Raw genomic sequence first — 26,990 nt, 5'->3', positions numbered from 1 at the left:
GCTCAATTGATTCCCTTAGACGGTCTCACGCTAATTAAGAGTTGCTTCAACTCAATTGAAGACTTTAAACCAAATCTTCCTCCCACAGATTAAGCCTAAGATTGATTTCCTGATTTAAGATTTACACGGATGATCAGATCAAACGGTAGATCCAGGTGACGGAAATCGATAGCAACTTGACAAAAGTCTGGCTATCCTCAAAATCCGGACTTATGCAACCCGAAGTGCATCCTTGATTATTATTCACCTCACAAGTATAAAACTTGTGGAATCAACAAAGTATGAGACGAAGAGAACTTTGATGGTTACTACCTATCTTTATTGTTTGAGCAAGCCCTACAAACAATCAAGATCAGGATACTCGAGTTATCAAGATAAAAGATAACCGGACCTGGCTTCATGAATCCCAATGAAGTCTTTGTAGTCGCTAAACCATAAAATGGTTTATGGAGAGGATGACTCTAGATATAACTAGGACAAACCAAAAAGTAGTGTCGGGATTCAAAGATCCCAGTTTCCAAGAGTTCCCCTTATATAGACTTCAAAGCCTAGGTTGCTTTAGGTTTAAGATGAGATAGCTTTGGAACCAAACAAACAATATCCACCGTTATATGAAAGATTTGAATCTTAATCACATATACAAGATATACACTCTGGTTAGGTAAACCGTAACCGAACCGTGGACAAAGAATATGTTCAACATAGTTAGCCGAAACTAGCCGATTTGAACTTTAAAAGCTTAACACTCATTTTCATATTCATTAAGATATTAATCTTGAGTCACAATCATGTGATTAAATGAGTCTAGTGTCAATTAGAGAATTGATCAATTGAAAATCACTTCATAGAAATAAATTAATTGCAATTGAATCATAATCGACATAGTTGGTAAATGTACAAGGTACAATTACTTGGATCATTTGTGAGTCGGCTGAGTCACAGTATACGGACCGGTTTGCAAACTTATAAGAAATAACCGAGTTCCGGAGTTGACAAACTTTTACAGTTCACGTACCGGTTTGCAAACTTAGGTGTAACTCAAAGTTCCAGAGTTGACGGAACTTTTTCAGTTCGCATACCGGTTTGGGTACTAATTGGTTCTATAACATAGAAATATATTAGATCGCACCGGTTTGATTATTTTGACCCGGTTCCCTTACCACAGTTCCAAAATGGTTTGCATACGAATATGCATAGCTATCCAGATCACGAAACAAACATATTTTCCCATGATGTACATATACGAATACGCAAATCACACAAATCTGAAAGTCGATATATATATATATATATATATATATATATATAGATATAGATATATAGATATATAGATACTCCACTACGTTAGAAGTACATGTAATACGGATTCAGACATATAACAATTTTCTCAGTTTGTAAGACTGATAACACTGTCTTGTATTCCGAATATAGTAATTCTATAAATCTCTAAATCAATTCGAAGAATAACATCAATGACACATATCACTGTTCCACGCTATTTTTGAATGATAATCTTGAATCATGATTTGGTTCCGCACAATAAATTGTTCTCCACCGAAATTTGATCAAGGATGAACAAATGTTCATTAAGATTAGGCATTATATTTCGAGAAATTCGTAAACTAAATAATTAGTTCTCGACTCGAAATTCTTGTCTATGCATGCTAGTCTAGTTAGTTATGCGACAATCGTCTCAAGGATAGAAAGGTGAATATAACTTGAGAAATAAGTGGTTCAGTCTTCACTTACCTTTTGTTGATGAAGTTCTCCAAAATCTTTAGTTGATCTTCGCCTTCAAACGGTAGAACGCAAATGATGTCTGGATCATTTCTCAATCACCTCTATCCTAGACCGAGACTTAACTAATTGTATACTATAAATCAAGATATAGTTTTGACAACTAAACTTAATAACAAGCTTGATATAGCAACACTTATGAGTTCGACCGAATGCTCTAACAAGAAACACATTCATGGAGTTAAAATAACACCCAAAAACAGTCTCATCTCACACCTCTTCTTTGCTGATGACTGCTTCCTTTTTGTCACAGTAGACTAAAGGAATGTCAAATATCCTCCAAACCATTGAAATATTTAGTAAAGCCTCTAGACAGTTGATAAATTTTGAGAAGTCGGGTGTTTTCTTTAGCAAGAAAGTTCACCCCAAACATCAAAGAATGATTTCTAAACTTTTAAAAATGAAGAAAATTGATCTAAAAGACTCTTATTTAGGTGCTCCTTTATTCATCGATAGGTCAAAAATAAAAGTCTTTGAAGGAATAGTAGAAAGGATGGAACATAAGGCCCAAGGATAGAAAGGGAAGGTAATAAATCAACCAAGTAAAATGATTCCAAATAAATTTGTTCTAGACAATATGGAAAACTATCAAATGGGTTGCTTCATACTGCCTAAGAAAATAATCAATAAAATAGATGTTATTCAGAGGGATTTCTGGTGGGGTACTGAAACCAATTCTAAAGGGTATTACCTCAGATCTTATTCTTTTCTTTGTATACCCATAAAAAAAGGAGATCTAGGGTTCATAATTGCCCAAAAAAATAACATTGCCTTAATAGCAAAACTAGCATGGAGATTACTAACTGAGCATAATTCCCTTTGGGCAACCCAACCTAAACCAAAATATTTCAAGAAAGGCTCAGCTTTCAAATCCAAAGCTCCAGCCTCAATTTCTTGGTTATGGAAATGTTTAAGTAAAGGCATTAAGGTGGTAGAGCAGTACACTATCTGGGAAGTAGGTGATGGAACAACTATCAACATTTGGGAGGATAATTGGATACCAAATCTAGGGACCAATCTTAGTCAATTTAGAAACACCAACAACACACATTTAAAACTTGTGATGGATCTCATTGACCCAATCACCAAAAAAATGGAACTCAACATTAATATTCTCGAATTTTCCTTCAAATATTGCAGAAATTATCCGTAAGATCAGACTCACACACCACACACATTCAAACAATAAACCATACAAGCTAAGATGGTTTCTTACCCCCTCTCGAGAATTCACTGTTAAATCTTTGTATAAGAAATTGAATGTGCGTACTGAAAATGCTAACAATCTAAAAATGCCAGATTCTTTCTGGGGAAAACTCTGGAAACTGAATTTACCACAAAAAATAATACTTTTTACATGGAAATTTATTCAGAATGCACTGTCAGTTAATTCTAAACTAACCAGATTCATGAGAGAGGTTTCTCTGAAATGTCCCTTTGACTGTGATTCTGACAAAACTATTGAACACCTTCTGTTTCACTGTTCTTTCGCAAAATATGTTTGGGACTCGAACCCAAAACCTATACATGTGAACTTTGTCTGCTCTGTTACTTTCTTAGACATGTGCAAAACTTGGATTGAGAAACTAACCAGATATACCCTTAGAGATGATCTTGAAAAAAATCTAGTTCATTTAGAAAGAAAGATGTAATTGGGTCTTCGGAAAAAAAAAAAAAAGAAAACAATTCCTCAATTAGCTCTACAAATTCAGAGACATTTGAAATACTGGCACTTAGAGAAGCAAGATAACACCCATTCTCAGGATAACTTAGAACAGCGGGCAAAAGAGCACTGGAGATTGCCCTTAGTTTCTCAGTTAAAAATCAATGTGGACGCAACATGGATGTTTAAAACTGACCCTGCAGGTATTTCACTAATTCTAAAAAATGATACTGGTGATTTCGAACAAGGAAGAGCAGGACCCATCTCAGTTTCAACCCCAAAAGAAGAGGAAGCAATAGGCTTATTGCAGGGAGTATAGTGTGCTAAGGAGCTGAACCTCACAAATTTCAGCATAGAAGGGGATTGCAGGAATCTTTTTGGTTATTTGAATGGGATCTCTTCTCCCATCTTTTGACAAAATCAAGCTATTATGGAGGAAGTTAAGCAGAAAATCAGTTTATGTTCAAATTTTTAGGTTTCTTTTTAGTCTTTAAATCAACAAACAATGCTGCAGATGTTTTAGCTAAAAGGCGAAACAATTTATAAATTTTCTGAAGTGGGAGAACTTTCTACCTATTTGTATTATTAAATCTTTAAAAGTAGATAAATCTAATGCCCGGAATTCGACCCGCAGCAATAAATGGCTCTACTTCTTTTGTACCACGGGTTTCCAACACCCCAAGTTACCTTTTCTTAATGAAACCAATTTACAAAAAAGAAAGGGATAAGCAGGGGTACCGTTTGAGTGATCCGACGGTCGGGTTCGGTTTTAACTTTTTTATCGCTATGAAACGGTGCCCTCTCCTAATCTTGGTACCCGCTTATAGCAGTCATGCGAAAATCGAAAATGATTTGTGACTCCCAAAATCTCTATTCCCATTGCTCCCAACGTTAGGTGGCGTGTACATGTAGGATATTATCTCATAGTAAATTTCTATTAAGTCTTTTAGCCATTGATTAAACTCGACGGCTAAGATACAAGAAATTAGTATCAAAACAAAAATGATATAAAACCCTTGCGTATATTAGAAGTTTATTGTTCATAGACAGAATTTGTAAAGTTGACTGCTTTTATGTTCAGTACCGGGAAGCAGTTTTTCTAAGAGTCCCCAGTGAGCTATTTCAGAAAAAAAAACTATTCAATACTGTTGAGATTATTAGTCCCATATTATCTGGGAAATCTAAGATCCTGCGGTTTATAATCTATAGGGCCTCTCCACTCATTGCCAATTGGTTTTGAGTTGGATGCCCGTATTCTAACATGGTATCAGAGCAGGTTATTTGTGACGAGTCATTGACCGTGCCTTTACTCCGCGTCATCCGATTTATTCCCCACGTGTTAGACCCAACGAGACTACACGTGAGGGGACGTGTTGAGATTATTAATCCCATATTGTCTGGGAAATCTAAGATCCTGCTGTTTATAATCTGTACGGCCTCTCCACTCATTGTCAATTGGTTTTGAATTGGATGGCCGTATTCTAACAAATACCAAGCATGGCCTCTCCACTCATTGCCAATTAGTTTTGAATTGGATGGTCGTATTCTAACAAATACCAAGCATGCTTCCTCTAAAGGATAAATCATCATTAATCCCCAATGTGATTCTCGAAGTATCCCTACTACACTTTGGGTATCCATCCATCTGTTTATGTGGTGGTCTTTGTTTCTGATCAAAGGAATGCTTCCTTATATATTCTTTCTGTTAACAAGCATTCGTGCTTGTTTTTGTACATATCATAAGATTGTTGGAGTTTTGAGCAAACATGCAAAACACCAAAAATTTATCGTGAAGCATCAATTAGGAAACTATTCTTTACAATATTAAGCGAAGACTACAGGGTATGGTGAAGCTAGATCGAATAACTAAACGATGATGAAGTAAAAATTAACAGAGCGAGAATTATTCCATATCTCTCTACTATTGTTCTTGGTTTATTGCGAGTACTATTAGTCTGTCATACCCATCCTCGTTGTCACTAATATAGTTTAGGTTTTTACCAACATCCATCTATAAGGGTATGATATCTACTGTGATTTGTGAAAAAGAAAACGAAGAGGTAATTCAAAGAGGAAGAAATATTCGGTTCACTCAATCAAAGTATCAGAAGTATATTTTCTTAGATATGAGAGAATCCACAACTTGTATCTTAGCCGTTAAAGTTTAATTGACGGCTGATAGAATTAATGGAAATTTAACTGACCTATGGTTTTGTTTTATTGGGTGAAATTCATCAATGAAATAGCATCCTACGTGTACCACCACCTAATATTGGGAGCATCCTACGTATACCACCACCTAATATTGGGAGCAATGGGAGTAGAGATTTTGGGAGTCACAAATGAAATCATTTTCGTGCAAAAACAGAGAGGTCCGCAAAAAATCATTCTTAAGGTTATAAACTTTAATGTAACCTTTGGGCTGCAAGACTTCGGAAGAGAAAAAAAAATCACGTGTAATTTCTTTACCCCCTATGCCAGCCCTGTTTTGAGGCCCTGCCATTTATCCAGGTTACTTGGATGGTGGTTTCATGGGAATGACTGGTTCTGGTTATCGTGGGATTATGGTCCTGCTGCAAACGGGAAACGGATTTTGAGTGGTGGCATCGTTGATGCTCAGATGCCAGCTGCTGCTATGTCCCTGGGTGCTGACAGTGGAAAGATGGATGATGATCCTTGCTGTAAGCTACCGTCCTGGTGTAGGAAAGCAGAATCAAAAAGAGGCGATTTAGGCTGTACATCCTGTTGGCAACTCCAGCTGACTTCATGGAATGTCTTACAATTATTTAATAAAACTTGAAAAACATCATTTGCAGGAGGGTAGAATCCCAATTGCTGAGCCTGATGGTGTTGTGTTCCGTGCAAAGCTTCAAAGTTCAAATGGGCAGAATCAATGCAGTTTTATTGAGTAAAAGCAGTTCCAGTAGTTGCCTGAAAATGTTTGAAGTTGAAACCCTACCCACAAGACAAGAAGGGACATATTCTCCTCAAAATACAGGAGCCGGAAATTATCAAAAATTAAAGAAATCCCTATGTATCTAAATTACACACCTACCTACCTACCTACCAAAAAAAGATGAGATTTTTCCTCTGATTCTTCCTGTCATCCTTTCCACCTCTGCTCAAACAAACTCTCCCCTCTCTAGATATATACAATGGAGGGGAACTGTTGTTAGTTGTATAATTCACGTATGTACAGAATCTTCACATCCATGCTCTGCTTTGCAGTTCATCATTATACTCCATCTGCACATTCTAGAATCCACTTATATTGCTAACTAAGAACTAACTTTTCACTCGTTTGATAATTCTGTCACTAATTCCATGACCTCAAAAATGGTTTCTGAATAGGATCCTGTATATGGGAACTCTGATGTGCCAAATTCATCCATGATGTGTTGGTGTTTGCATTCACGTTAAGGGTAGGTGCAGCAATAGCTGCAAAATCTGCTTCAGTCCCGCGCAAGTTGAGGAGTTGATGACCTGTGTGTTGAACGAAATCACCATTCGCAGTTGTGCTCCTGCCAACAAAGTCTCTCATTGGGAGATACTGCTCAGTGGTAGTGGTCACTGCATTGGTAGTGGTCACTGGCTCGTAAGAACGAGACTGCAATGTATTGTGCTGAGAGAAAATACTATACAGGCTTTCATCGGTGTCTCTTCTGTTCCCCAGACACTGACCTGAGCTACCAGATATCTCTACTCCAGGCCAGACACCATGAACTCCATGCTCGTTAGGAAGCCAGCTCTTACCTGAAAGCCCCTCTCCATTCGAAATGGATGATAAAGGGGATGATACATGTACAGGATTAACGGCCCAATTCTGCATGTTGACTTGTGGGAACAGGATGTGGCCTAAATTAGAGTTTGAGTACCTCCCACTATCAGTGTATATATTCTTCTGGTGGATGCTCTGCTGAATATAAAAATCTCTATTGCTCAGGTGTTGCCTCTGCTCTAACAGCTGCTGTGGTTGTTCTTGATAATGGACAGCACGAGGATTACCAGTTACCAAAGGCTCACTTCTCGTTTCTAGGAATTGCATTCCAATCCGTTTAGGGTCATGTGAGTAAGATGGCAGTAAACCTTCTTCTTTTGGAAAGGGTGGAAGGTTGTTGCAGTCATAATTAGTGTAGGAATCCAAGACAGACCCACTTCCATTGATGTGCAAACCTGACCCTATACTATTAGACGGCCTTCTTTGGAACACAGATTCCTTGACATTGCTTTCAAATGTGTCCCTCTCTAGATCAACCAAACCAGTTGGGTGCTGTTTAAAATTATCTGGTTGCCTAAGTGACAACTCTGCAGACGTGAAGCTCTGCCTTCCAGACATATGATGATCATGAAAAGGGTCCAGCATGCCAGATGCAGGCCAAACATCTTTAGCAGTAAAAGGAACCGCCTGCTTGATTGCATTCTGAGCGGAATTCATATTTCCAATTACCTCAGTCAGATTAGGAGCAGTATATGGTTGCATTATATCCTCTTTGGTACCCTCCATTTCCAAGTGGTCAAGCTCTTGATGACTATTAAGTGAGGGAATTCTCTGTAAAGGCTCATTGACTTTTAAGGAAGCAACAGACTCTTTAGTGGAGACAACGAGATCTCTTGCTTCAACAAAATCTTCAGATGGACTCACACTTCTGAAAACTGTGGGCGAAACAGGCGAAGCATCTTTACATTCTAAGATGTCTTGGTTGCTATTCTTTGATTCCGTATTCATGTGATTGAGCTCGCACTGACCATTAAGTGAAGGTACTCGAACAAGGGGCTGACTCTGATATATGGAGTCAGGAGAAGTCTCTTCTTCCTCTCTGGAGTCTTTTACATCCATGATAATTTCAGGATAAGCTTGTACTTCATCTTTTCGTTCTTCAAGAAAGCCATCTGTGAGCACTTTCTCCTCATCCTGGACACAAAATCAAAGAATAATAGTCAGTAAATCAAATGTGGAGAAACGTTCATTGGCCAATTTAAGTGCTTCAAATGGATGGAAATCATAGCCACAATTTTAACATAAACTAGAGAACGGGAAAAATCTCAACCACCAAATAGCTCCTTTCTGCAACTTCTTGATCCAAAGACATCCTCCATTGTTGCCTCTGTGATTTTCTTTGAGTCCAGTGTGCAAAAGCTAATGGGAGATCTCTCGTTGTAATTTTCAACCTGTATACACACTCCTTGGTGTCACATAATCCAAGAGCATTTCTATATTTCGAAGAGAGGAAGCTAAACTTAAAAAAAAATACTAACCAGTGCTTATGCAGCTTCTTGCGCTCTTCTGCCTCAAATGCCTCAAAAGGTTGCACATCAAAACTTTTGATGTCACCCAATACACGATTAAGAGACTTAGACTGAATACCATCGCCGGATTGTTTTATATTCTTTACTAGCTCATGTTGTTTCCTGCTTATCTGGAAACAAAGTGCCACAAAATTAGTTTCTCGATAACGTCATCTTTATCCATGTGGATCACTGAAATTAATCAATAATCACCTGATTTCATTTCAAGAAAAATCTAGGATTCACTAAAAGAAAAAAGACGGAAAACGCTTGAAAAATAACACTCCAATCCCAACAATACATTATTTGAACTGGCTTCCCAACCTTGAAGTAAGACATATACTTAGAAGCATCACAAGAGCGAATACACAGCTTTTGTGGCATTTCTTCTTTCCTAGAAAATGATCCGACCTTGCGCCTTTCCGAGACAGCTTGTGATTGTTGATGTCTGTCCTTCATGAATCCTTTTCTGGACAGCAGAAATAGCAAGTTAAAACTTCAGCCTCCGGAACCACCAACTACCAGTATAGAATCTTTTCAGGAGCCTAACTCAACTAATGCCACACAAATCACATGAGCAAAAGACAGTGACCTCGTGATTATCCGAGGGAAATCCACTTCAGGATCTTTGCAGGTTAACCATAGTTCCTTCCAGTTCTGTAAGGTCTCCAAAATACTGCAAGCAAAAGCATATAATGTCAGTTTACACCGAAAACTAGTAAGAAATAGTAATACGGAAATATGATGAAACAAATATATTTGCTTACTATTAATTTTCTTCGATTGCATAAGTAACACTAAAGCAGAAACACCAAGGAAAACAAATAGTAACACTAAGCATAAGACGACTAAATACAGCACAACATACTCATAATGGTACTTCATTAACTCCTGGTAGTAGGAGTTCTTATTTGTCTTGAAAGACACTTCCTTTCTTAGAATAGCATCAGGGTGAAAATTACCAGAACAAAGTGAAGTACCCCTGCAAGAAGATGATCAGTGTTGAAAGATCAGGATGAAGTACAATCATTCTATATCCATGATAAGTCAAAAAAACACTTGCCACTTGAGGAAAGGATTTCCAAAATGAAGGTTTTCCCCTGAAAGCAACCCTTGCACCAATTGATCTGCATCTATTCCTTGAGGAAGAAACTTGAAAAGAAAATTTCTCTCCAAGTCTGAAAGATGTGTTTCCCACACCTGAAACAAATTCGCCGCAAAGCACGTAAATTATATATAAAGAGATAACTAACGATCAGTGAGCCTTCGGCAATAAATATTAGTATAAAAATATAAAAGGATAAGCAAAGAATAACTATATATACTTCATATGATAAAACGTCAGTCATATCCTCCAAGTCCAAAGTTTCCTCAGGAATGGTAACCACATCTGCTAAGCCGCATTTAGAGAATGAATCAATAAAAGGACCCAAATCACTCCAACCTATGCCGACTTGTTCTCTCTTTGAAACAATCATTATATCTTTCTCATCCAACTCGACCGAAACTCGTGACCTCATATTTGACAGAGCTTGCGATGATTCAGCATTCTTTTTTCTCTTTGCACTATATTGTTGTAAATTGCCACTTGCAGCACTAGACACATTTAACCGCTTTTTTTGCTGACCAGCCGCCATTTTGCAAAGTTAAATAGCAAAGAAACCCCAAAAAAGTCTTATACATCAGACGCCTTCCATATACAGAAACATAAACCCCATGTCCTCAAAAATCATACGGGAACTACCTTCATTCAAATAATGTAGCATTAGTTCACTCCACATACATATTTCCTCAAACACTTATCAAAGTAAGGATTAAAACAATGAAAAGAATAACCTCTCTTATTTCTCAAACAAGCATGAACATCTAAAACCCTCAACAGGGTTCAGTAAAAATATAAGCCAATCATAATCCCCGAATTCACAAATGTGGCGACTCAATCTTTTCATAGTTACTACGTCTTATTCTTTTTCCCTCGTTCCTTATAGGAAAATACAGAATCAATCTCTTTATATCAAATGATGAATCGATAATCTAATCCAATCTTACTTCCACTAAAACATCAAGAACATATGTAAACTAAGAAAATGAACCTTAAAATAGAAATTAACCCTGATTGAACATCTTAAATCCAATCTATATAAGCAAATGTAAGAACAATTAATAATCAAATTATAAGCGGCCAAATAAAAAAATATCCAAATCCAAAATCAACTAACTAGAAGAAGAAAAAAATACACTCCTTCAAATTTTTCCTAGTGAAAAAAAAAAATCCTAGAAACCACAATAAAACAACAACTAATGAGTAAATAAATAGATCAATAGATTAGATACATACCTGTAATAAAACTCAATCAATCAAGGAAGAATTACAATTACATGTATATCCCAATGAGAAGGAAAAAAACGAAGGAAGGGAAACTATTTGGGGTAAAACATAGCAAAAATTAGGGTTGAACTGAGAAAAACTAGGTTTTATACGTTCTATCCGCTTCTTTCGTTGGAAGTCAGTGGTTCATACGAACAGTTCGTTTTTGTTGATCTTCTTTTGTCTCTCTCTCCCTCTGGTCTGGCGCGACTTTATGGCTGGGCTCGGCTCAAGATTTTCTATTAGCTTTTTTTTATGACAAAGCTGACCCCACTTAATCTAGTTCTTAATAAAGTTTGAAAGATGTGTGGTTCAGATTTAATGGACATTACAGGTCGGTCCTACAGTAAGTTTTAGGGTTTTTAGACAAAAGTAAAAGTAGGTGAGAGTCGTGTATAGACTATAGACAATATACGGGAAGAAGATCTTATGTACGTTGACTTTGGACATCAAATAGTCGTACGAGACATTCATAATGGACATCAAATAGCCCCAACTTTGGACATCAAATAGCCCCAACTTTAAGAAAATATAATGGACACATTCATGTAAAGCGATTCTATCAAAACAATCAGACAGAAATATGGTCATTTGTTTTGTACAAAAAAACGGTCGATGAATATGAATATCTACGGATTCTGATCAGATGCTTTTCAATCAGAAAATACATGCAAAATAATCTGCCGATGTGGAGACAAAAATCAACAGTTTTATCTTCGGATAACTTGAAACTAATCAAAGACCAAGATAATATTTTTTTTGTTGTTAGTTAACTAAAGTATGATCTGTGCCCTAACGTCTCGGATTTTGATCCCGAGAAATCACGTATTTGATATAGATATTTATTAATTGTAACTGTGATACAGGGTTTACGTATTTGATATAGATATTTGATTGGTCCTTCAAAACAAACCATTATCTCATATTATTAAATTAGATTTTATTTTAATTTAACTTAATTCTAATCCAAAAATGGCAACAATACCTAATCTTCACCTAATATATGATGTTTTTGAAAAAGGAAACTGAGTAATCTGCAAGAGGGGAAGAGTACATAATTAACCGGTCATGCTGTGGATTGCATTTCATGTATCCTTCTTCCATGGTCCTTCAACAATCTAAGTCCTTACATTGAGTCCAATTTTGTGCACACTCCCTTAAAGAGTGTGCACGTAACAAACCAATTTGATTGGTCCTTCAAAACAAACCGTTATCTCATATTATTAAATTAGATTTTAATTTAATTTAACTTAATTCAAATCCAAAAATAGCAACAATATCTAATCTTCTCTTAATATATGATGTTTTGAAAAAGGAAACTGAGTAATCAGCAAGAGGGGAAAAATACATAATTAACTAGTCATGCCATGAATTGCATTTCATGTATCCTTCTTCCATGGTCCTTCAGCAAGCTAAGTCCTTCCATTACTTAATAATCATTTTACAAAAGTAACACCAGTGCTTTTTTTGAATCATGAAGATGTATCTAAAGTTAATTTCGTGAGTGTTAAGAAATTAAATTAAAAATAAAATAGAACGTTTTAAATGATAATGGATAACGACGCATTTTGAAGAACCAATCATATTAGTTTGTTAAGTATGCACAAAATTGGACTCGTTTACTTTATTTTTTAATTACGGCTCCGTTGGTTGTTTATCTCTTGATGTGGAAAGAAAAACTTATGTATTTATTAGTCCATTAGGGTTTGATGTTATTGATTTGTAAATTTTCTCCGCTGCATTGCTCATCCATGCTCCAATGGCTACTCATTTTTCTATGATTTTGAAACAGTCTTGATTACTTAAAGATTCAACAGAAAATTCAAAAGTATTCTATTCGATCTGAGTGATTGAATCGGAATTTTCTACTCCTTCTTTGACAGGCTCTCTCCTCATTTCTTTCCCACTTGATAATTATCAAAAATTCTTTTTTTTTTTTTTTTTTGACAATCAACATATTTCAATTCATTTAAATCAAAACAGTGATTACATATTCGTTAACAAAAATAACAAAATCATCAAAACACAAGATAATCAAGATCCTAATACAGATAATTACAAGTACATCGCAAAGAGAAAGAGTAATAAACTGTAAAGATATCCAATTTGTTTTTATGTATAAGGGGGAGATGATGGTATATCCGGAAATGATCTCCGACCATTTAATCAGATTGTAGTCTTCTTCGATAAGAGATTCTCCTAAAACAAATGAGTAATTTGCCGATGAATTTGTCGATCCAACACGAATGCTGGTTGAAAGAAATGTAATGATGAACCGTCGATGTTTTTGAATCGAAATAAGCAAGTCATGAACCTAACATTAAAATTTGAAGAACTCGCCCCACAACGACAAAGAAGAATTGCCCCAAAACGGCGAAGAAATATGTCAAAAGACACCAGAAACGATGTAAAAACATCTTATTGATTACATACTACCAAAAACTTTGAAAGAAAAAAGAATTCATGCTCAAATCTGGTCCAAAAGGACCAAATCTGAGCAAGGCAGCTCAAAGGTTTTTTTTTCTTTTGAGAAAGAGAGGAGAAATAGAGAGAGATGAGTAATGTATCAAAAATTCTTAACATATCGTATGTACAAATAACCCAAAAACAACCCCTCACATAACTTTCAATGGTGGGGCCAGAAGTGGCCCCCTGCTAACTCCAAAGATGGCGGAGCCCACCCCATGTGAGAGAGTTTGTATTTGAGTTGTTTATATAGGCGGAAGTCCAAAAAGATTCCCAAGATATTAACATTAAAGTACCTAATTTCGGTTTCCTATTTCCACTTAAATGCCAAACCAAATTTTCGAAATATCTCATATAAAACTTTTATTATTAGTGTAGCGCATTAACTAATAATATTTTCCAGAGGATATGTTTTAATTGCTGTTAATTAAAGCATATATTATGAAAATCAGAATTAAATGCTTATCAATATCTCAGTATGCGATCACCTTGAGAATCAATGAATATATGTGAACAATTAATGATAGGAGTTATGTACATGTTAATGATGTCGACATCTAGAAGTTTCTCTCAGCAAACCATAATTCCAAGATCACAAAAACATAAAGAGATATGCGAATATTGGAAACTCGGTTTTGCTCCTTAGGATCTGTTGTACCAACACTCACAATGTAAGTTGTGACCGGTTTTACCATGTTTCCCAAACTAGATTGTGCCTGGTTACACCGTGCTTCCCAAAGGTAGCTTTTGATCGGTTATACCTTACTTCCCAAGTAAGCTTGTGACCGGTTATACCTTACTTCCCAAGTTAGCTTGTGACCGGTTACACCTTGCTTCCAAAAGTAGCTTTTGACCGATTACAGCTAACTTCCCAATATAGCTTGTGAAAGGTTACACCTTGCTCCACAAAGTAGCTTGTGACCGATTACAACTTGCTACACACTATAGGCTATGACCGGTTGTACCTCAATTCTCAACATAAGTTAAGATAGGTTCTACCTTGTCATATTTTATCGGTCATCCAAAAAAATTGCAATAAAGAACCGGACCAATCATGATTTCCTTTCGATTACGAAACAAGTTCGTATATGTACTTCCTTTAAACAAATTTTATAAAACATTGTTTCCTAGGTTGAAATCAACACCTGTAGCTATACATAATCAAGTAACTAAATACAAAGATTATGTCAATGTCGTATTTATGAAGTTCTAAAATATAAGTGTTTATACTTCGTGATTCAATAGATTCCTTAATACTTTGATCATAATGATATGACCAAGTATAATCACTAGAGTACTATATATATAGCTTTGCATGTTATGTTTTCAATATAATGCGACTTTAAAGATATGTTAGGAATGGAAACAAGACAAGTCAGTATTACTAACCTCAAGTGGAAGGATGACGTCTTTGTTGCAATCGTTACGTCTTCTCATTCTTCAGGTCTTCGGAGTAATACTTGTACGTCTCAACATTCATAGACTTTCTAGTCTAACCTAAACGAAGTTGACTCTAGTATTTAATCAAGCGACTCTATATGAGTTTTGATACTAAATTTTGACAACCAAACTTCACATACCAACACTTGGTGGGTTCAACTGATCTATGCTCTGACAAATTGAGTTGAATCAACTCTTAGGATGTAAAGGACGTCAGCTAAGAGAATCAATTGCGCAAATTCTACTGGGATTCAAGAGGCGTAAGGAGTGTGACTGTAACTGAATTGATGTGAGAGCTTAATTCGGTTTCAACTACATTCCACTCTGAAGTTAATTGGTAGTAGGCTAGTGTCTGTAGCGGCTTAATACAGTTTGGTGTTCAACCTGGACTAGGTCCCGGGGTTTTTCTGCATTTGCAGTTTCCTCGTAAACAAAATTTCTGGTGTCTGTATTAATTCTTTCCGCATTATATTGTTTATCTTTATAATCGAAATATCATAGGTAGTACGTTAATCAATCAAAGTAGATTCGTCCATCCTTGTTTGTTGGATATGACTTGATTGATACTTGGAAATTGATCTTTGGAATCACCCAAGTACTCTCACACGCAAATCAGGTTCACGGACTTGTCTCTGTAAAATTTATGATTGTTTGAGAAAGAGATATAACTCTGTAAAAGTTGGTGGTGTATTTTGGTACCCCCGCGTTTTCAACAACCACCAAGTGGTAGATGAAATGACGAGGGTATCCAAGTACACCACAATATTTTGTTTCAACCTATAAGTCTGATACCTTGAGTGATCGTCTATGGACAAAGTTGAAACAATACGACAACAAGGTATTCACTTGACAATAGTTACGGTATAAGAACGATTAACTATAGGATCAATGTCAAGTGTTAGGATTAACGTACTAGTTTATTTACTTTCAATTATAATAAAACAATTATAATGCGGAAGTAAACTAAATGACACAACAAGGTTTTGTTAACGAGGAAAACATAAATGCAGAAAAACCCCGGGACCTAGTCCAGTTTTGAATACTCTCAGAACTAAGCCGGTATACATAGAACAAAGCCAACTTCGTATATGATACGAAGTAATCTACCTCTAGTTCCTTAGTTCCCTCAGTATCCCTTCGTCTACGATCGTTTGGTCATGCATGTGAATCCCAAGACAGAAATCATTATCTTGGGGTGCTTTACCGATGTAAAGTCTTAAGCACTCAAATCCTTTTGATCGTCTTCCAAACAGTAAAGGAACAAAGTTGTTTGGTAACTATTCCAATAGCCTTTTAGAAAAATATTCATTGAGATTTGACAAAGGATCTTACATTTAAACTAGTAAACTACTTTGTCGGGTTAGATCGATCCAAATCTGTAACTTAGATTTGGATTCTCAACTATCATATTCGGATATTGAAGAATACCACCAAATGATAGTTGCTGATCAAAACGACTATGATTAAATCTATCAAAGATAAATCAGATCTATATCGATGTGTGCACAAATCACGAGATACGAAAACAAATAAGAAAAAACTTCTTATCTTCAAATATTCAATTGCTTTCTTTTGTACGTGCGCAACACAACTTGAATCCACTTATGAGCAATCACGCACATAACGAAGTCTGTTAACAATGGATGATCAGAAATTGTCTTTAGATATAAAAACAGTTATAAAAATCCCTTTAATACTTTTATGTAGTTTGAGTGACCCTTATGTCGGAAGAGAAGACTCTCAAGAATAATCAAACTAGGTGCAATCAAAGTTTCAACAATTGTTAGTCAATCAAATCAATAATTGAAAACTAAAATAACAATGTAATTATCTAGTTTCCCACCAATGGTACCCGTAGAGCTTCTTGATCCCACAAAAGTCTTTAAATGAGCGGTCGTAAGAGATTTCGCCTAATTAGGGTACTTTCCTCTCTGGATAGACGTTTACACCAGAAACAACAAGAATGGCGCATGGCTTTTATGATAGTTTGAAAGAAATGCAAACTCAAGTATTTATTGACCAAGGTTGTTTGGACAACAAGGAAACTCCAAAACCGAAAATATTTTCAAGACATAATTTTGGTTTTCATATTTCCAACTAATATCCAACTTGTAATTCCGAAATCTCTCAATAAAAAATATCTAATACCACGTAATTAATATAACTTTCTAAGAGATATGGTTTGATTGCTGGAAAATCAAAAACATATAATCGAAAATCTTAATTAAAAGATTCTCAATATTTCGGTTTGGGATCACCTTGAGTATCAAGGAATATCTTTGAATAATAAAATATAAAAATTATATTCATGTTCAAATTATGTCGACATATAGAACTTTCCTATTTAGCAAACCGTAATTGCAAACTCACACAAAACCGTAAAGTAATATGTAAATGTAGAGGATTGGTTTTTCTCTTGGGACCAATTCTATCATGACTCCTAACATAGGTTAAGATTGGTTTTGCCAAGTTCCCAAATATAGGTAGGGATCGGTTCTACCATGACTCCCAATTTAGGTAAGGATCGATTTTACCATGACTTCCAACAATATGTAGGATTGGTTATACCATGTATCCCAATATAGGTAAGGATCGGTTCTACCAAGACTCTCAACCTAAGTCAAGATAGGTTCTACCGTATATCCCAAACTAGTAAATATCAGTTTTACCTTAACTATCAATATAACTCAAGATCGGTTTTACCAAAGTTCTTACCTAGGTTCGTATTGGTCATCCAATAGATCTTCAATGCAAACAGGACCAAAACGCCTATTGGTTTCTCGATTAGGAAAAAAGTTTTGTATATGTACCTCCTTTTAACGTATGTAATTAAACATAGTTTCCTAGGATGAAATCACATCTATATCCAATTACACAGTCAAGTAACGAGTTACATATTTTATGCCGATGTCGCATTTACAAAGTTCGAAAGATAAACATTATACTTCGTAATCAAATATTCTTCCTTGACAGTTTTATCACAATAAAATGACCAAGTCTAATACTAGAGTACTAAATATAACCTCGCATGTTATGTTTTCAATCTTAAACGACTTGAAAGCAACGACAGGAATGGAAACAAGTTAAGTTAGTATCACTAACCTCGAGTAGAAGGATGATGTATTCATTGTAGTCGATACGTCTTCACGTTCTTTAGGTCTTCAAGTTAATACTTTTATGCTCAACATTCCTAGACTTTCTAGTCTAATCTAAACGAAGTTGACTCTAGTACATTTAATCAAGCGACTATAATTGAGTTTTGATACTAAAATATGACAACCAAACTTGATATACCAACGCTTGATGGGTTCAACCGAGCAATCCTCTAACAGTAAATCTCTTAAGTCAGCAAAAAGTTAGTACCCGTGTATTTCCCAGTGGAGATTTTCACATGCCCCTTTACTAATAGTACAATCTCCATTAGTCACTGTAATTACCATCTATCCGGTAGGAGAGACATGAATACCAAGCATAATAGTGAGAGCAGTATCAATGAAATTATGGGTGCCTCCTGCATCAATGATAACCATAACTAGAAATTTTTTAACTGACCAGAAATGTGAATATTGTCATGAGCAATGTTCCATGTTAAAGCATGTAAAGAAATTTCTATAATAGAATCACTACTAGAAGGGGAGGTATCAATGATTTCTTCAGTGGATAAGGTCCCTTTCTCTTCCATTTCATCGTCATCAATCAACGTAAGTAATTGTTGAGTCTTACACATGTGACCCTTCCTGTAAATTCATCACATTATAACAGAGTCGTTTGTCCTTCCTAGTCTGTATTTGTGCATGCGTGAGTTTTTTGACAGGTGGTAAAGAAATATCAGGTGAAGTTTTAGTTGGTGTGGTTGGATGGGTCACAATGGGGTTTATTGAGGAGATAAGGTTTTTTGTGTAAGTGGTAGATAGAGAGAAAAATGGTTTGATTGTAGAAGGTGGATGGGAAACAGATAAGGCTATTAGAGCAAACGGTTTAGAAAAATATTTGAGTGGTCTAAGATGGTGATGCATTGAAGCATTTGCACCATGGTACGCGTATCATCTTTCAACCCACTTATGAAACACATAGTGCAAAAACTCTATGGGAAAGAAGGGTTGCTAGCAACCATAAAACATTCATAGTGTTCCTATGTATCATAAAAATCCTCAACAATTATGGTTTTTGAGAGTTAATTAAAACTCCCTACATAATTATCATTAGAAACATCTTCAAACCTAGCACATAAATCCTGAACAAAGTATCCCATGAAATAAATATGAAAACACAGGGGTAACAAGTACACCACCAACTTTTTAGTTCGGTAACCTGTATGAAAAAAACTAATAAAATTGCAAGTAAACCAACTGAATGATCTTTGACAATATGTATATAAAGTTTATATCTATTCCTCTTCTCAATCAGTATGTATTTAGAAAAGAAGTCCGTGAACCTGATTGTTAAAAAGAGTACTTTGAAGATTTTAAAAATCAATATCTAAGATCAATCTAGTCATATGCAAATAATTCAATCGGCAAGTAATTAAACTTGTTATCTATCTTTCAAGATACGAATTCTACAAGAAACCGATCTCGTAATTGATCACAGTAACTGATAGACACATTTTTGTGTCTGAATTGTCCTCAGTGTCTCTATTGCTAGTGCTTGATTTTGTACTTATTATGGTGTTTTTATGTTTGTCTAGGTGTTTTTGGAGAAATACACTTGTGTGAAAAAAGTTGCTCAAAAAGTACTATTTGGACCCTCGGAGGGCAATTGCTAAATGGACCCCAATTTTGGATAAGGGGCACCTTCTCCATTGTTTACACCCCAGTGGTTATTCGACACCCATGGATTTGATTAAGGGGCACCTTCTTCTTCATTTCAAAAAATCAGTTTTGGCGGGAAAGCATTGCATGCAACTGGCAGAAGCAGGATTAACCTTTTTGACGTGATTTCATGAGATTCAATGGCTGATGTTTGTTGGATGGGCTCAGTTCAGATAGACAGGGATGGTATAGGCTTTGGAGTTAGCTAAAATTGGTTGGATAATCCATACAGAGAGTTTGGGGAGATTATAGAGCATCACAGAGTCGAGAAAATCAAGTTCCAGAAATATTTTTCTGCTGCTGCTCATCTGAAGAACGCGAAGAACATACCATTCAAGACAGACGTTTTTCAACAGTGGAAACGACACACAGGCGAGGGTCGAGAATCAGCGACAATATTGTTCTATCGTTCTTTTCAGTTTGTAACACTTATAACTGTCCGGTTTTTAATAGTTTTTCTCCATTTCATCTTTGTAAACACCCCTTGAGCAATAAAAATGAATTTTAAGTGTGTTTCCAACATGATGATGAGCTAATTCTCCCACAACCAAGACAATGAGGAAGCTATTCACCCATGAACAATGGGTAACTATTTCATTTTCTCTAATTTTTAATTATAATTCACTCAATCACTGCTCTTACAGAGTTTTTAAATGTTTACATAATTTTCTTAATTACTTGTGATTCAATTTGATAGATTATACTTTGTTTAATCAATTGATGGTCTATGCTTGAGGAATACAATTAATATTTGAGAATATATTAAGAAATAAGGGACTTAAAAGATAATTAGAGTTTTGGATTATTTGCCATATTTATTCATGTGTGATAGTGGTAATCAGTGTCTTGGTTATTCCTAATAATCTTGAATTAAGTTTTGTTTATTTTTAAATTTCATTAAATCTAAAATCTTTGCTTTCACAAGTCTCAGCGAACCTATTACTACTATAACAACTTGAAATCACATCATTTTGGCACCGCCGACGCGGACTTGTCTTTAGGCTAGAGTTTTTAGATTTTTTTTTAGGTTTTTATTTGTTTTTCATTTTCATTTTTATTTGTTCTTCTTTATGTTTTTGAGTTTTTGTCTTTTCCTTACATATTTTGGAGTTTGGAGCGAAAGAAAAATTTGCCAAAGTTTTTGGTGAATACTTAAAAATTTGGAGTAAAAGCAAAGCGAAGGGAGCGAAAGAAAAGAAGAATAAAAAATTAATTAAAAAGAGAGAGAGAGAGACAATTTTATTTTTATTTTTTTTAGAATTTCTTTTGGATTATTTTTTTCTTTTGCACTTTATTTTTGGACTTTGGGACTCTATTTTTTAAACCCTGCGGAAGGGTAGTTTAAATATAAATTGTTTGCAGAGAAGGACGGCGATTACGATATCGCCTCGGCCCCTCGGGTTCGTACATGACATAGGAATCGTGGTCCGAGTCGACTTCAGCGGTTCATCCCCCGTCTGGTACGGGAGGTAAGTTTGTCGAAACACTCGCGAATCTCCTATCAGCGAGTTACTGTATTCCTTCGTTTGCATATATGCTGAGGATTTGAAAACGGCTGCTTTAATTTCCTAGTAAAGGGCAAGGGATGGCCATACAAGATAAGGGTTCGGATTTCATCACCGTTCCCTTCTTGCCCGCCTTAGGAAAACGAAACCAAACGCGAACCTAAGCCTAAAATTTGACTAGAACGAGACCTATAGGGTAATGAGCTTAATAGGAAAGTCATTCGAAAAATATTGGTTACTCTTTTAAGCATGCTTCAAAGTTCATGATGGTTTCTGTGAGTTGAATACGCCGCCTTGTAACGCCGGTGAGGCCTTGGGCATCAAAGCTCCACTGAGCTTCCCTCTTCTCGATTCAACTTACTTAAACTCAGATTGATTCCAGAGGGGTTTGCTTAAATTGTAACGAATTCCTTTTCGAAGAATTAGAAGCTGGTCTAGAAACAATCTAAGTGGAGCCATCATGCTTTTTGTTTGCTATAAATCAGTAGGTTTGTTGTGGTGGAGTCAGCCTTGTTTGTGTTTGCATGGAACTTCCCTTCCTTTTAGTATTTCTTTCTTTTTCCTTTGTTTTTCTAGTGTATGCCCAAGGTTATTAAAGAGCGGGCTTGGAAAAGGAACACTCTAGGTCGTTTGATTAGTGACAAACCTAGTAGTTCTTCTTGCGAAGGCGGGGAGATCGAAGACTCTTCTTTTGAGAGCCCTGTCTTTGGAAATTTCAGCTTTGAAAACTTGAAAATTAGTGAAGAAAGTACTCATAGTCCTTTGGTAGTGCCAGAAATGGCAACTTTGAAAGCTTTATTAAACCCAACTAGGACCTCTCGTCCGTCTTGTATCAAGTTAGCTGAAACCGAGGCAAATTATGAACTCAAACCTGGGACTTTACAGATGCTCCCAATCTTTTTAGGAAAAGAGAATGAGAACCCCTATTTTCATGTTAGGGAATTTGAAAAAGTTTGTAGTACTATGAAGATTAAAAACCTTAGTGATGATGCGTTAAAACTTAGGTTATTCCCCTTTTCCTTAAAAAATAAAGACAAATCTTGGATATATAGTTTGGCTTCTCAGTCAATTGAAACCTATGACCAACTTACATCTGCCTTTATACATAAGTTTTTCCCAAGGCACAAAACATCGTCTATTAGGACACAAATCTGTACTTTTGCTCAACAAGAGGGAGAATCTTTATATAGGTATTTAGAAAGGTTCAATGACTTAATATCTCAATGTCCTCATCATGGTTTAGAGATGGTTATGTTAGTTCAGATCCTCTATGAGGGTTTAGATTATTCAACAACAACCATGATTGAGTCCTTATGCACAGGTGGGTTTGAGAATAAAACTGTTGATGAGGCGATAACATTTTTGAATGAAATCGCCGATAAGACCCAACAATGGGAAAATAGTAGGGAACCCCAGAAAACAATTTTTCTAAGTAGAGGAAATGTAAATAGGGTAGAAGGATCTTATGAGTCAGATGCTAAAATAGTAGCCATAGCCAAAAGGTTAGAAGCCTTAGAATTAGGTAGTTCTAGTGGTAATAATGGTAGAATAGAGCCGTCTTGGGAATGCCATACTATTGAGGAGAAAGCCAATGCTCTTTATAACAACACTAGATTCGATAACGTTCAGAAGTTTGACCCATATTCAGAAACCTATAACCCTGGCTGGAGAAACCATCCCAACCTTTCTTGGTCTAAGGGCCAGAATCAAGGTCAGTCTAGTAACTCTCAGGTTCCCCCAGGCTTTGGCTATACTAAGAATCCTTTAGCTTCGGCACAGTTTCGGAACCCTTCGGATAAGAAGATTATGATTTTATAAGAGTCTCTTGCTTTGTTAACTCGTAACACTGTGCAGTTTCAGCAATCTGTCGCTCAAGGTTTAGAAGAAAATAAGATAATAGGTCAGACTAACTCTCAGGCTATTTCCGAGTTGAAAACCCAGGTTAGTCAGATAAATGAGTCTTTAAGAGAAAGAGGTAAGTTTCCTAGTTAAACTCAACCCAACCCTAGAGGAATTAATGAAATAGGTGAAAAACCATTTGAACATGTAAATGCTATTAAAACCCTTAAGAGTAGTAGAGTGATAGACAACAAGGTTTCCATGCCTGATAGTGAAAATGTTGTAGTTCACCCTTCTGAACCAGAAACTGAGGAGACTGATAGAATCTCTAAAGAGACCAATGAGGGTCATATTGAGCCCGGCTTTGTTCCTAGAGCACCATTCCCACAGCTGCTAGTTCCAACTAAGAAGGAGTCCAACTTTAATGATATATTGGAGGTTTTTAAGCAGGTAACTATCAACCTTCCATTATTAGATGCGATTAAGCAGATTCCCGCTTATGCCAAGTTTCTTAAGGATATGTGTACGCGAAAGCGAAAACTTAGTGTCCAGAAGAAAGCCTTCCTAGCTAGTCATGTGAGTTCTATTATTCAGAATACCACTACTCCTAAGTATAAAGACCCAGGGTCCCCTACCATTTCTTGCACAATAGGTAAGTACTGTGTCGAGAAAGCTTTGCTTGACTTAGGAGCCAGTGTGAATTTACTGCCATACCATTTGTACCTTAAGCTAGGACTTGGTGAGATGAAACCTACCCATATGACACTTCAGTTGGATGATAGGTCCGTTAAAATTCCTCGTTGTGTGATCGAGGATGTTCTTATAGAGGACGACAAGTTTATATATCCTGCGGATTTTGTTATCCTAGATACCCAACCTGTACTTGACCCAGAGAACCAAATACCAGTGATTTTAGGTCGCCCGTTTTTAGCTACATCCAATGCGATCATTAACTGTCGAAATGGTATTATGAATTTGTCTTTTGGTAATATGACTATTGAGCTGAACATTTTTAATATTAGTAAGCTACCATCTGAACTAGATGACTCGAACATAGAAGAAGTGAACATGGTAGGAACATTAGTCGAGGAGTCATTACCAAACACTTTGTTAGAAGATCCATTAGAGAAATGCCTAGCTCACTTTGGGATTGATTTTGATGATGATAATGTGATTAATGAGGTGAATGCTTTGTTAGACTCAACCCCTTTGTTAGACACTAATAATGGATGGAAACCTAAGTTCGAACAACTACCAGTTTTTAAGTCTACCGTAGTTCCTTCGTTAGAAGAGCCTCCTAAGTTGGACCTAAAACCATTGCCAGATACCCTAAAATATGTGTTTTTAGGCCCGCCTAAGACTTTACCTGTGATTGTAGCATCCGACTTGGACAGTGATCAGGAAAGTAGGCTAGTAACCGACTTCAAAACAACAAGGAAGCTTTAGGGTGGACCATAGCAGACATTAAGGGTATAAGTCCTACTGATTGTATGCATCATATCTATTCAGAGAGTGACACCAAACCTTATATGGAGATGCAACGTCGACTGAACCCTAATATGAAAGAAGTAGTTCGAACCGAGGTTCTTAAGCTGTTAGATGCAGGCATTATCTACCCCATTTCAGACAGTAAGTGGGTCAGTCCCGTTCAGGTTGTTCCCAAGAAATCCGGTATTATTGTAGTCCAGAATGATAACAATGAGTTAATCCCAACCCGGGTGACCACGGGTTGGCGTGTCTGTATTGATTGTAGAAAATTGAACAAGGTCACTAGGAAGGACCACTTTCCTCTTCCCTTCATCGACCAAATGCTAGAGAGATTAGCTGGACGTAGCCATTATTGCTTTTTAGATAGATACTACGGTTATAATCAGGTTGTTATTGCCCCAGAAGACCAAGAGAAAACCACTTTTACCTGTCCCTTTGGTACCTTTGCGTATAGACGCATGCCTTTTGGGCTTTGATGCTCCTGCGACCTTTCAGCGTTGTATGTTGAGCATATTTTCTGACATGGTAGAACGGTTCATAGAGGTCTTTATGGATGATTTTTCAGTGTTTGGTTCGTCTTTCGATGAGTGCTTGCATCATTTGTCATTAGTTTTGACTAGGTGTAAGGAAAATAATTTAGTGCTTAATTGGGAGAAATGTCACTTCATGGTTCATTCAGGAATTGTTCTAGGGCATATCGTATTTTCGAAGGGTATAGAGGTAGATAGAGCCAAAGTTGACCTTATTAAAACTTTACAGGTCCCAAAAATCGTAAGAGATATTAGGTCATTCTTAGGGCATGCAGGTTTTTTATCGTCGATTCATTAAGGATTTTAGCTTGATTTCTAGACCTCTTTGCAAATTGCTTGCAAAAGACGTTAAGTTTGTCTTTGATGATGCTTGTTTAGATCCTTTTGAGAAGCTTAAGAAATTACTCACTACCGCCCCCATAGTCCAGGCACCCAACTGGAACTTACCCTTTGAAATCATGTGTGATTCTTCAGATTATGCTATTGGTGTTGTGCTAGGTCAGCGAGAAAACAAATTACTTCATGTGATTTACTATGCTAGCAAAACTCTGAATAATGCCCAGTTGAACTATACCACTACCGAGAAGGATCTATTAACCATTGTGTTTGCCTTAGACAAGTTTAGATCCTATATCTTAGGTTCTAAGATCGTAATATATACTGATCATGCTGCTTTAAAATATCTTTTGTCTAAAAAGGATACGAAACCTAGATTGATTAGGTGGATACTTTTGTTGCAAGAGTTTTCTCCAGACATTAGAGACAAAAAGGGTGTCGAAAATGTAGTAGCAGACCACTTGTCTAGGCTAGTTGTTGATTCCCCTGATGATTCCCTTCCTATAAGGGATAGCTTTTCTGATGGACAACTGTTCTTTGTTACCCAATTACCTTGGTATGCAAATATAGTGAATTATCTTGTTATTGGTCGAATGCCCCATCATTGGGGTAAACAAGATCGTTCTAGGTTTTTAGCCGAGGTTAAGCACTTATTTTGGGATGATCCTTATTTATTTAAGTATTGTCCCGACCAGATTATTAGGAGATGTATACCTGAGAGTGACCAGTCCAGTATTATTTCCTTTTGTCATGATCATGCTTGTGGGGGTCACTTTAGTGCTAAGAAGACTGTTGCTAAGATATTGCTGTGTGGATTCTACAGGCCTTCGTTGTTTAAAGACTCCTACAGTTACTGTGTTACTTGTGAACGTTGCCAGAAATTAGGAACCATTTCCCGTAGGAACATGATGCCCTTGAACCCTATTTTAATTGTTGAAGTCTCTGATGTGTGGGTATTGACTTTATGGGTCCGTTTCCTAATTCTTTTGGTAACTTATACATCCTTGTCGACGTAAACTATGTCTCTAAGTGGATTGAGGCGGTTGCGTGTAAGACTAATGACCATAGGGTTGTGATTGAGTTCTTGAAAGATAATATACTTACACGTTTTGGTACACCGCGAGCTATAATTAGTGATGGAGGGTCGCACTTTTTTGATGGACCTTTTAGGCTTTTTATGAAGAAATATGGTATTACACATAAGGTAACTACCCCATATCATCCACAGACTAGTGGTCAGGTAGAGGTTTCCAATAGGGAGATAAAGCGTATATTAGAGAAAACAGTTAATCCCAATCGGAAAGACTGGTCGTCTAGGCTTACTGATGCCTTATGGGCTTACTGTACTGCGTTTAAGACCCCCATTGGAATGTCACCTTATCGACTTGTGTATGGAAAGGCATGTCACTAACCTGTTGAGTTAGAACATAGAGAATATTGGGATGTTAAGCAGCTAAATTT

The 26,990-nt window shown here is 36.4% G+C and overlaps 1 protein-coding gene across 3 annotated transcripts; it reads right to left on the bottom strand.

The window, feature by feature from the left end:
• Positions 1-6,335: 6,335 nt before the first annotated feature.
• On the bottom strand, positions 6,336-11,314 carry LOC113271412. 3 transcript variants are annotated; one of them, XM_026521267.1, is made up of 9 exons: positions 11,085-11,314; positions 10,072-10,490; positions 9,810-9,946; positions 9,615-9,728; positions 9,339-9,422; positions 9,071-9,215; positions 8,717-8,877; positions 8,512-8,629; positions 6,336-8,372 (listed from the first exon to the last, which is right to left on the bottom strand). In XM_026521267.1, the coding sequence occupies exons 2-9, from the start codon at positions 10,381-10,383 to the stop codon at positions 6,777-6,779; spliced, it is 2,667 nt and encodes an 888-aa protein (XP_026377052.1). In that variant the 5' UTR covers positions 10,384-10,490; positions 11,085-11,314; the 3' UTR covers positions 6,336-6,776. The 3 variants fall into 3 exon arrangements, with proteins under 3 accessions (XP_026377052.1, XP_026377050.1, XP_026377051.1); XM_026521265.1 differs by having other exon boundaries at positions 8,509-8,629; positions 11,085-11,313; XM_026521266.1 differs by having other exon boundaries at positions 8,509-8,629; positions 10,072-10,486; positions 11,085-11,313.
• Between the last annotated feature and the right edge of the window lie 15,676 nt (positions 11,315-26,990).

The sequence above is a fragment of the Papaver somniferum genome, chromosome 4, assembly GCF_003573695.1.
Source record: "Papaver somniferum cultivar HN1 chromosome 4, ASM357369v1, whole genome shotgun sequence".
Classification (NCBI taxonomy): Eukaryota; Viridiplantae; Streptophyta; class Magnoliopsida; order Ranunculales; family Papaveraceae; genus Papaver; species Papaver somniferum.
This window is presented reverse-complemented; position numbering and strand designations above follow the sequence as displayed.

What these genes read in the sequence shown, in the direction of transcription:
- LOC113271412 (XM_026521265.1), bottom strand. Translation starts at nt 10,383, where the DNA reads ATGGCGGCTGGTCAGCAAAAAAAGCGGTTAAATGTGTCTAGTGCTGCA. An exon ending in CTGACGTTTTATCATATGAA is followed by an intron (nt 9,947 to 10,071) that starts GTATATATAGTT and finishes AATTTGTTTCAG; the next exon opens with GTGTGGGAAACACATCTTTC. An exon ending in AGTATATGTCTTACTTCAAG is followed by an intron (nt 8,878 to 9,070) that starts GTTGGGAAGCCA and finishes CTTTGTTTCCAG; the next exon opens with ATAAGCAGGAAACAACATGA.